The sequence below is a fragment of the Naegleria fowleri genome, assembly GCF_008403515.1.
Source record: "Naegleria fowleri strain ATCC 30894 chromosome Unknown tig68, whole genome shotgun sequence".
NCBI lineage: Eukaryota > Heterolobosea > Eutetramitea > Acrasida > Naegleriidae > Naegleria > Naegleria fowleri.
Genome location: NW_025408000.1, coordinates 228933 through 240625, shown reverse-complemented (window position 1 = coordinate 240625; position 11693 = coordinate 228933). Strand labels below are relative to the sequence as shown.

The 11693-nt window shown below is 36.7% G+C and overlaps 6 protein-coding genes across 6 annotated transcripts; 4 read left to right on the top strand and 2 right to left on the bottom strand.

Moving 5' to 3' along the window:
• Nucleotides 1–176: 176 nt before the first annotated feature.
• On the top strand, nucleotides 177–707 carry FDP41_009289 (uncharacterized protein; the record flags this gene model as incomplete). Its single annotated transcript, XM_044713231.1, has 1 exon — nucleotides 177–707. The coding sequence occupies one exon, from the start codon at nucleotides 177–179 to the stop codon at nucleotides 705–707; it is 531 nt and encodes a 176-aa protein (XP_044557101.1).
• Nucleotides 708–1733: 1026 nt separating this feature from the next.
• On the bottom strand, nucleotides 1734–4652 carry FDP41_009288 (uncharacterized protein; the record flags this gene model as incomplete). Its single annotated transcript, XM_044713230.1, has 1 exon — nucleotides 1734–4652. One exon carries the CDS (start codon nucleotides 4650–4652, stop codon nucleotides 1734–1736), a length of 2919 nt encoding a protein of 972 aa, XP_044557100.1.
• A 183-nt stretch (nucleotides 4653–4835) lies between these two features.
• Nucleotides 4836–5486, top strand: FDP41_009287 (uncharacterized protein; the record flags this gene model as incomplete). The annotated part of the gene is made up of 1 exon (XM_044713229.1): nucleotides 4836–5486. One exon carries the CDS (start codon nucleotides 4836–4838, stop codon nucleotides 5484–5486), a length of 651 nt encoding a protein of 216 aa, XP_044557099.1.
• A 792-nt stretch (nucleotides 5487–6278) lies between these two features.
• FDP41_009286 (uncharacterized protein) lies at nucleotides 6279–8804 on the top strand (the record flags this gene model as incomplete). Its single annotated transcript, XM_044713228.1, has 1 exon — nucleotides 6279–8804. One exon carries the CDS (start codon nucleotides 6279–6281, stop codon nucleotides 8802–8804), a length of 2526 nt encoding a protein of 841 aa, XP_044557098.1.
• Nucleotides 8805–8979: 175 nt separating this feature from the next.
• Nucleotides 8980–10675, bottom strand: FDP41_009285 (uncharacterized protein; the record flags this gene model as incomplete). The annotated part of the gene is made up of 2 exons (XM_044713227.1): nucleotides 8980–10269; nucleotides 10457–10675. 2 exons carry the CDS (start codon nucleotides 10673–10675, stop codon nucleotides 8980–8982), a joined length of 1509 nt encoding a protein of 502 aa, XP_044557097.1.
• A 350-nt stretch (nucleotides 10676–11025) lies between these two features.
• FDP41_009284 (uncharacterized protein) lies at nucleotides 11026–11679 on the top strand (the record flags this gene model as incomplete). The annotated part of the gene is made up of 1 exon (XM_044713226.1): nucleotides 11026–11679. One exon carries the CDS (start codon nucleotides 11026–11028, stop codon nucleotides 11677–11679), a length of 654 nt encoding a protein of 217 aa, XP_044557096.1.
• Between the last annotated feature and the right edge of the window lie 14 nt (nucleotides 11680–11693).

Here is an 11693-nt window from a genome sequence, read left to right as displayed (position 1 = left end):
TTAGAAAAAAAGTCGAAAGATGATGACATCAAGTTCTCCTCCTCCTCACCACCCCATCTTCTTTTAAAAAATGGTGATGCTTCATGAGATCAAATGAATTCAACACACATAAAAAAACAAAATACATAACAACTATTGCAATCTTCTCCTCGTGCAAACAGGAACAACACTTCAAAATGGGTCAACTGATCTCAAACATGATTAAGGATCTCTTCAAAAATAAGGAAGCTCGAATTTTAATGTTAGGTCTCGATGCGGCAGGTAAAACATCCATTCTCTACAAGATTCAATTAGATGAAAATGTAACAACCATTCCAACCATAGGTTTCAATGCGGAACAAATCAGCTACAAAAAGATTACCTTTACAGTGTACGATTTGGGTGGACAGGATAAAATTCGTTCTCTATGGAGATATTATTATGAGAAAACAGATGCCATCATTTATGTATTGGATTCCAATGACACTGATCGATTTGATGAAGCAGGACAAACCCTTAAACAAGTGATGGAGAATTCCTTATTAGAACATGCAAAATTGTTGGTGTTTGCGAATAAGCAAGATCTTCCTCATGCTGCCAAAGTGAGTTCCATTGTTCAACAACTTGATTTAAATTCGATCAAACAAGATTGGTTTATTCAGCCTTGCTCTGCTTTGACTGGTAATGGCTTATTTGAAGGACTTGATTGGTTGTCATCAAAACTGTAATTATTAAAATTCTAATTGATATTATGAAGACTCTTATTTTGAAATCTGTAGTGTGACCCAATATCCAAAATGAAAAATGAAAGGATTAAAAATTGATTCACATGTTGGCAAAACAGCTCTCTAAAGAGCAACTTCAAAGCAATCTGCTTTGACATCCACCACTCCCTCCTATTATTTACAGTTCAGAATTTGGGTAACTCGATTTTTATCATTGGCCTTGGCCTTTTAATTTTTATTTCTTTGGTCAATGATGTATGTAGCTTTGTGATGTTTTTATTAGTCACATGGTCATTTTTCTTGTTTATTTTTACTGAAATAAACTTATTGAAAATGACATAGACACAGAAGTACAACCAATATATAACAATAATTTTTAATAATAATAATAGTTTTTATTTGACTTACCTTCACTCTAATCTTTCATTTTCAACAATTTTATAATGATGTATATTATTCCCGATCGTGGGATTTCTCATTGAACACCTTGAGTTTTCATCATACTATCTGTTTTCATTTTTAAAAATTGTTATCTTGTGATAAAATGTTAGTGAAGATAACAAGTATCCTCCGTTCAATATATATATATGATATTTTATAATTATTAATATGGATTAATATTAGTTAATGACAATAATATAAATTAGTAAATGTTTATAGTTGCTGCTTGGAGTGAAAAAATAAAAATATTTCTTGAGTAGTTTTATTTTCTAACTATTTCATTATATTTATCTCAATAAACATTGTGTGATTATTATGTATATTCAACATAAAAATAAATTAATGCTTTGATGATGACAATATTGTTAAAAATAAAACATAACATCAATTTTCCCAAGTTTTAAACGAAGTTTCGAGAAAGTATGTCACCTGATGAATAATCGACAGTGTATCACTCGAATTAAATATGGAGAAATATTCTTTAAAAAGACTAACACAAAAGAAGTATCTTGAGATCCTGATGAAAAAGTTACCACACTTCCATAAATTGAGTTGGAAGACAACCTAATGCAGTCCCATCAAATACATTCAAGAAAGTTTATTGCACTCAATCTTCATGTCCACAATTTTAAAAGATCGTTGTCCCTCAAATGGACTGAACGTGCAGATCAACTCTTTGCACACAATGGCTCCGTCCACTTGGTCTTTAAACAAATCCAAATATTGAATACTGTCAATATCTTGCAACTCTCCTTCTCCAACTTTCATTTTGATGCTTCTAGCATGATTCGTTTGCATTGGAACATAACATGCATAGAATTGTGGCCCTTTTCTTGATCCAGGTGTAGTAATCCTAATTCTTTTAACTGATACTTGTCGATCAAAAGAAAAGATGACATTGCTACCTTCTGCTTTGCATTGAACTTTGAAATCATTAGTGGTTGATGTTTTAAGGAATTTTGGTGTTTTTGAAGATGTAGATTGTTGTTGACGAGGAGTGAGAGGATGTTGATGATATTGTTGAGTCATGTCATGACTGTTCTCCAAATGATGATAATGACCAGAGGATTCATTTGCAGAGCGTTGAATATGGTCCAGGTTCAGTTGTGCATTGGTATTATCGACAGGAACAGTTTTTTGCATGGACGGATGATTCTTTGAATGTAAACTAAACTCATCATTGAAGGGACTGTCTGAGGTTGTGTCATGTTTGTCAGATCTTGAAATGAAAGTACTAGGAGAGTTGTAGTTGGACAACAACATGTTCAATGATCCATTGTGAAGAGGTGGTGTGTTCTTCTTGTTTCTTGATGATGTTTTTTCTTCTTCTATTTGAACGAGAGGAGTAGATACAGCACTGTTGATTGTTGATGTGGTTGTTGTTTCTGTCATCTCTTTCTTCTTAGGTATGACAGTAGTAGCAGTAGTAGACTTGTCACTTCTTGGAGATGACTTGTGTGTTGTCATTGAGTGATGATGATTGGTTGTCATACTATTGTTTGTTGCTGAGGTTGCTGAGGTTGTTGAAGGAAATAAGGTAGTATTAGTACTCGTAGTAGTATTAATAGTATTCGTAGTATTAGTATTAATAGTACTCGATGTTGTTGGAGGTGAAGAATGATTTTTCATTCTTTTCAATGCAGTGTTATTCAATTTCACTTGAGAAGAGGGTGATGATAAATGTTCTTGCATTAATGGTTTTGCCTGAATTTCCACACATGCAGAAGGAAAACTCAATTTAGGATAACCAATCACTTTGATACATTTCACTGATTCTTTTTTAGGTAACATGACACTCCTTGTATAGGTAAATGTGGTGTTACTCGAGTTGTTGTTATTAGAATCGAATGGATGTGTTGGAATGGATCCATCCAATGTGTATCGATAGACTACTCCAGGAACAGTATCAATAGTAAATGTAGAATCAATAGCATCATATTTCACATTTGGTAATTGAAGGGTAGGTGGAATGATAAAAGATCGAATGGAACTCTTTAACTTTCCCTTCTCTACTGCAATAATGGAGAGATTGTTACAAGTAGGAGGATGGGGAGATTCAACATTGAGAGTGGTGGTATTGCTCTGACCACCACCACTATGACCACCACTCTGACTACTACTAACAGCATGCTGACTGTAGGAATGTTGTTGTTGAAGTGAAACATCCAAATCAATTTGAGATTCCATACACTTGTGAGAGAAATGTTCAGTTGGAATAGATCCATCCAATGTATAATAATAGATACAATCCTTCTTCCAATTGGTAATTCTAAAACACTTGCTTAATACATCAAAATATCCATTCACAGATTCACTTTCATTTGGAATGGTAAAGGTTGCAATATCACTCGTGTATTTACATCTCTCAATTCCAACCACATGAATTTGATGTATTTTCTGTGAATGTATAGTGATTGGTTTTTCATACTTGAGTGTTGATGAAGAGTGAAGAGTTTGTTTTTCTCGATCAATGATTGGAATACATTGTGAGGATTTGGGATAAGAACCATCCATGGTGTAAAAGTAATCAACGTCTTCAATAAACTCTGAAATTAGAAATGTCTTTTCCATTTGATGAAATGAAATCTCAGGAGTTGGTACTGTAAGCATGGATTTGAAATACTCTTCATTCCATTCGAAATGTTGAATTGAGAGATTGAAGAGTTCTTGTTTCATCATGTTTGACACATGTTCCATGACCTCATAGACATGAGAATGATGTCTCTCTCTTTGTTTGTGATACTCTTTTGATTGAATTTCAATATACTTGGAGCATTTAAAGAATTGAGCAACCTCAACAATCTCTTCAAAGCTAATGACATCCTCAGCACCATGGATCTCTCTACTTTCTGATTGATAACCCACTAATAGAATGGGAGGAATGATGGATGATTTCTTTTTCAAGTTATCAATGAATGAAGTCACCTCTGGAAGTAATTCATCTTTCAAATAATTAAATGACTCTCTTTGAGCAATGTTAAAAAACATTACGAATATATGAGTATACTCGTAATATAAAAACCTCAAGTTTGAGTACAAATCTGTACAATAAGGAACCCATAATTGAAACAGACTGTTTTGATTCGTCTGTAATTGAACATTAGTGATTGGATAAGGGATTTTTGAGGTATTATCGATCAATGTGTCATAAAACTGAAGTTTTCCATTGTGTTCGCTCTCATCTCCCAAAATCATCACTTTAAAGACTGGAGTGGATGATCTTTGGATTGGAGTTTGATCTTGTTTCAAATCAATGGAATGTCTTCTCCTTTGCAAGCATAAATATTCAATGTCTTGCTTGGATAGTTCGTAGGACGAGTTGTTTTTGATCATGTCTATTAATTCATCTTCGGTCATATAAGGCAAAATGTTTTTATCCAAAAGAGAGTTCGATAATAAATCCTCTCGTAACGATGCAAATGATGCTGAGGAAATGTTGTCCATTGAATTCCGTAATGAATTTGAAGAAACAGGAACAGCCTGTTGATACAGAGAGTTTAATGACATTTTTTTCAAAGAAAAGCCTTAGCAGTGAAAATTTTGGAGGGAAAGATCGCTTTTAGTTTTCAAATTTCGAAAAAAAAATATTGTACATCTCTCAACAACGACACACAAAAGGCTTTCACACGTGTGTCCCTTCCAAGTTCTGATTCCCATACTATCCGAACATATTATATTCGAACAACAACAATGAGTACGACCACCACCACCACATCATCTTTGACATCCTCCTCTGAAGATCCCATCGTACAAGCCATTGTCTTCCATAATGGCAAGCAAGATCATTCTTCTTCAACAAGTCTTTCTTCCGATGAAACTTTTAATCGAATGAAATGTGTGGATGAATTCTCTTCTCTCATGAAACAATACATCCAATTGGAACAATCAATCAAAGAAGGATCAAGTTTAGAAAATATTAAATTAGAACAAACGAATTGCATTCATCAATTAAATCAATATCAATACAATACATCCATATTATTATCATCATTATCACAAGACTATGAGAAACAATTACAAGAAATACAAGATCGTCTTCAAAAAGTGAAAGCACAGATACATGAACACAAGAATGAAATAATACCATCATTAAATCAAGAGTTAGAAAATCAAAGAAAATATAAACAATTTAATGAAGAATATAATTTAATCTCTGAAAATATTTTGAAAAAACCATCCACACAAGAATTACAACATCAAAAACAATTGTCACTAGAGCAATTAGATCGAATGAAACAAGAAGGAGATGAAAAGAAGAAGAAAATTGAATATTATGAAAAACAAATGGAATTATTATTTGTAGCAACAAGTGATTTATTGTCGACCTTTAAAGTTCAATAAATGCATAGAAAAAATTCAAGACACTCACCACACTCTCTCTGATTGGATTTTCAAGATGGACTCTTATAACTACGTGTGCGTCCATAAATAGGGGTTTTGGTTTTGAAAGGGGAATGTGCACTGATCATCCTTAATGCACAACAAAATTTCATCATTCAAATTTTGAACGTGGTGTGCGGGCGCGTTGTGACAAATTTTGAACATTCGCCAAATTTTTGGATAGGTGAAATTGTACGAAATGTTTTTGAGCGTTTCTCGTTGAATCATAATGGAAGGTTTGCCATGTAATTCATTGACTGGTCGAGAAAGGATCAACCTTTCGACCCAACATTCCTGTTTGCTGTTGGATTGGTCTTGGTTCGTTCGTTGAGAACCTGCAAAATCTTGAAGAAGCTTCTTTCCTCCGCACAAGCATCTTTTTCGCAGAGTCTTTGGCCTCATCATCATCAGCAAGCTTCGTCGAACAAAAAAAACTTGTGTGTGACTACTGCGCAGTACTTATCGTGAAGGATAAGAAGAAGGTTTTGTGCGAGTTGTGTCGTTACATAGGACTTGTGCTACTACTACTCGACTACATTCAAATATTATTCGTGAGATTTCTTTCCATTGCTCTCTCCCTTTCTGGAAAATCTAGTGCTTGTTCAGTCTCTCCCGAAGTGCTTCAAACCGACAAATTCTCCTGTTGTTGTGCTAAATATATATTGCCAATAGCAAATTTCCTGTCAAGGAACCGCTTACCTCTTCTCAGAGTATAACAACAACTGTTCACTACCACTTGGTTACGTTATCACCATGGACAACCTTGCTCATCACGCAAATGTTCATCAAAGATTGATGGATGATATTCATCAACAACAACAACAACATGGTGTAGTTACTTCTCAACCACACCACCACCACCACTCGAACCACCCACATAAATTCTTCCCACCACCACCTCATGTCCAACAACGTGCTTGGATTCAATCCTATGAACAATACCTCGGAATGTATCGTGAGAGTGTGGAGAAGCCTCATTCATTTTGGGGTAAAATTGCCTCAGAGAATTATTATTGGAAAGAGAAAGGCTTTTCATTGGAGGATCCAAAAAGTATTTTGGACTATAATATGGACGTCAGTAAGGGACCTATTCGTATTGAATGGTTCAAGAATTCCTTAACAAACATTTGCTACAATGCACTTGATCGACATGTCTTGAATGGCAATGGTGATCGTGTTGCCTTCTACTTTGAAGGAAATGATATCAATGATCCTCTCACTCGTACAGTCACTTACAAACAATTATTAGAACAAGTTTCTAAATTTGCAAAAGTATTGAAAAAGTTGGGAGTCCAGAAGGGTGATTGTGTGGCCATGTACATGCCCATGGTCATGGAATTAATTGTTGCAGTATTGGCTTGTGCTCGTATTGGTGCTATTCACTCGGTCGTCTTTGGTGGATTCAGTGCTGAGGCTCTTTCTCAACGCTTAATTGACTCTCATGCCAAAGTCATTGTGACTGCTGATTATGGTATTCGTGGAGACAAGTTGATTCCTTTGAAACATTCGGTGGATGAAGCCATTGATCATCACTGTTCTGAACGTGGATTTTCATGTGAGAAGGTGATTGTTGTGAATCGAATGAATTCTACAACAACAACAACTCGATCGGACAGCCATGATGATGACGATGATTCAGGTCATGATACCCTAACATGTTCTCACAACAAGTCTACCACCACCACTCATACCACCACCACTCATACCACCACCACTGCTACTACTACTACCTCTACTACCTCTACTACGAGTACCACCACCATTCAATGGCACTCACATCGTGATGTTTGGTATCATGACTTGATGGGATCATTGAATGATGATGATGACTCAGAGTTATGTCCAGTCGAATGGGTTCGTGGTGAAGATCCACTCTTCATGCTCTACACGAGTGGTAGTACAGGTAAACCCAAAGGTCTCATTCACACCACTGCTGGTTACATGATCTATACAAGTACAACCTTTAAATATGTATTTGATTATCATGAAGGTGATGTCTATTGGTGTGGAGCTGACATTGGTTGGATTACAGGACATTCCTATGTGGTCTATGGTCCTCTCTTGTGTGGTGCTACGAGTGTGATCTTTGAAGGAGTTCCAACCTATCCAACAGCCTCTCGTTGTTGGCAAATTATTGACAAGTATCAAGTGAATCAATTCTACAGTGCACCAACATTGATTCGAACATTGATGAAAATGGGTGATTCTTATGTGAAGGAAGGATCAAGTCGTGAATCCTTACGTGTATTGGGAAGTGTTGGTGAACCTATCAATCCTGAAGCATGGATGTGGTATCATCAAGTAGTTGGTAATTCCAAGTGTGCCATTGTGGATACTTTTTGGCAAACAGAATCAGGTGGACATTTAATTACACCACTCCCTGGATGTATTCCAACAAAACCAGGAAGTGCGACTGTACCATTCTTTGGAGTTGTACCTGTGGTGTTGAACACTACGAGTTGCAGTGGTGGTAGTACCAGTAGTGGTTGTGCTGCTGCTGCTCATAGTGCTGGTACGACGAGTGACAACTGTGTTCAACCTCCTCACTTTGAACCTCCCACTCCAACCTTACCTGCCACCAATGACACGGCAGCAAGTCCATCTCTTGGCAGTACGTACTCTGGTCTCTTCTCCTCTTCCACTACTACTACCAATCCATCCTGGACTACATCCTTGGAATTACAAGGTGAATGTGAAGGATATTTGGCAATGAAATATCCATGGCCAGGTATTGCTCGTACTATCTTTGGTGATCATGAAAGATATGAAAAGACTTACTTTGGTATTGTGAATGGTTATTACATGACTGGAGATGGTTGTAAGAGAGATTCAGATGGATATATTTGGTTAACTGGTCGAGTGGATGATGTATTGAATGTGAGTGGACATCGTTTGGGTACAGCTGAATTGGAATCAGCATTTGTTGCTCATCCAAGTGTTGCTGAAGCTGCTGTAGTCCCATGTCCACATGATATTAAGGGTCATGGTATTTATTGTTATGTGGTATTGAAGGATCATGTCAATGTGAATGATAAGAAACAGTTGAATGAATTAGCTCAGACTTTGAAACATTGGATTAGACATGAAATTGGTCCTGTGGCTACTCCTGATTATATTCACTTTGCATTGAAGGGATTACCAAAGACACGTTCAGGTAAAATTATGAGAAGAATTTTGAGAAAGATTGCTGAAGGAAGTGAATCTTCTTTGGGAGATGTTTCCACATTGGCAGATCCATCTGTAGTGGAAGATTTGATTGCTACTCGTGTGTTGAAATAAATGAACGTGATCAAACTTCAATTTGAAATCCTTCTCATGACTCTATCAAACCTCTTCAGTGGCCACACTTAATAAAAGCTGACTCGAGATCGACGAAAAGAGAAATGGTCACCAGCAGCAAATTCAAAGACACTGGTCCTTTACTGATATTTGTTAAAAATTCATTGTGCTTCATTTATTCGTGTTTCATCAATTCAGTGTGGAATTTCTTGGTCTTTGGATCATAAGTATTCACGAATTGTTCTGGGAGTGGAATTTCAATCATGTCATCATCCTTGGAATCCATATCTGGAATCACAATGTTCATTTCACTTGATTTGGCAGTAACAATTCTACAATGAATGGATTCTTTTGACAAGTAAACAATAGCACCATCAGTCTTATCAATAGAAAGAGTTGGAGCAGAACCTCTGACTTGCACTTGACAACTTTGACAATTGACCAATTCAATACCACTCACAACACTATCCAAAACAACACAAGTCTTTGAACACTTGTCCAAAACAATATTGTTGACTTTTCCGGTAATTTCAACCATGGTGTCATTACATTGATAAATATAGACAGATTGTCCGATAGCAGTGTCAGTAATCTTCAAATCATGAGCACCACTTTGCCACTCGACTTGCCACTTCTTACCAGAGGAATCTCTTTCAAATTTTGGAGTACCCTTCTTCTTTTGAGCACTTGCAGAGGTGGTTGTCGTGGAAGAGGAGGAGGATGGTTTGCTTGTATTACCTGGTACAACGGCTGGTGGTTTATCTGTTTGATATTTAGTCTTCATATCTTTGGTCACATGCTTGAGACCTGCAGAAGCATTGTCTTTTCTTGCAGCAATTTCAGCAAACAAGGCACCAGCATTTCCAGAAGAAGAAGAAGAAGTTTCAGTCTTTAAGGAATTGACAAAGTCCTGAGAGACATTGACCATCTTGGATGGAGGTGGAGGAACACCTGCACCACTTGCACTGCTACTACTACTACTACTACTACTTTGAACACCTGCACCTTGACCCTCCAACAACATGGAAGCACTTGCTGTTTGAGAAGCCTTTGCATTCCAAGCCAATCCACTCATATGATATTCCTTTACATACACTGCCAATTCTTCAATAGCTGTCTTGAATTGATTGACAAAAGAACGATGCAATTCAGCCTTATCTGTATTCTTATAGGCCATCAAAATCTTATTGTTATAGAATTGAGCAGCATTGACCATTTCCTTGACATGTGAGACTGGTGCAGGAGAGGTAGGCCAAATCAAACACTTTAAACCTTCCTCAATACTATACAAGTGATTGTAGAATTCAGACTTGTTGTTCTTGAAACGATAGTCACCAGAGGCACTGAGTACTTGACCCAAGGGAGTTAAAATTTTACCAAATTCGTCATCACTGGGTTTTTTAGCGAGACTGGCCAAAGTGATGATTTTGAGCATTTCAGCAAAGGCATCAGCAATGAATTTGCCCTGTGTGTTGGTAATGGTGGTGGTGGTTCAAGTGGTAATAGTGGTGGTGGTTCAAAGTGGATTCAAGTGGTGAGAGTGTTTGATGATGGTGGTATTCATGGTGGTGGTGAATCGGATCAGACCACCACAAAGAAGGATCATGATAATTGCGAATATAAAAAGAACAATAACAAATTTCAATACTTACACCATTCACACATTCTCCACCAATTTGATTACAAATATCAATCAATGGTTGAACATGAGTGGAAATATATTCCTTAAAAGCACTCACGGATGGGGCTTCACCACTAGAACTGGAAGATCCACTGCTGCTACCACCCAAATTGATCTTTTCGAGACGAGAAATGGCAGATTCGAGACGACTCACCAAGGATTCCAATTGTTGAGAGGGTTGTTGGCTCATTGTGGGATTGAAAGTGTGTGTGTGTGTGTGTGATGAAAGAGGAGGTAGACAAGAGATGGATTTTTTTTTTTGAAAAATTGTTTTCTTGAAGATCGAGCACTTCCCATTGCGATTGATGGATGATCGGAGGATGATGAGTTTGAAAGACAGGTGGATGATTACAACAAGGGTGTTGTAGTTGCAGGTGGTGACTACAAAATCCTAACATTTCAAGATGAGGAGTGTTGGAATTGTTGAGAGTAGACCTCTCCATTGGAGATCAAGGATCCAGTAATTCTTATTCTACAAAATTTACGGCATATCTCAATGAAAAAAATCCCGCCTTCCGTCAACTGCTCCGTTCCAAAAAAATGTCAATGTTTGGAATCACCATGATGGGGGCTCAAAATTGTTTTGAGTTCAATAAGGGAATTTATGAAAATTTTGAGGAAGAATATGATCGAGTTGAATCGAAGAATCAAACCATTCCTCAATCACAGAATCAATCAGAAAAGAAAAAACAATTTTTTAAATATGCAAAACCTTCATCGGACACAAAGGCACCAGTTGCTAACCAAGATCAACCTTTTGCAATTACTTCTAAATATATATCTCCACTATCAAGAAATGCATCTCAATTTGAAAAAACAAAATTGATTGTTAAAGAGCCTTCGCCTGACAAGACTGTTTCTTTAGGAAATACCGTTGAAATGACTTCGTTTAATTATTTAAAAGAGATGAAAGAAAAACATGTTCGATATAATTTAGAGCCGACAGAGAAGTTCAAGTATCCCATTACCTCCTATCAAGAGATTGGATGGCTGTCGAGTGTTCGAAATATACCTTCCACATCGACTTTCAAAGATCCTGGGAAAATGCACTTTGCAAATATGTTCCATAACATGTCAAATATAGAAAGGGAAAAGAACAATTCACAGAGAGATGGACGAAAGCAACACTTTCCATGCAGTCACACAGACATTGTTCAATATCGAAATAATATGATTTTAAATAACCATTTGTAAATACAAAGAGTCTT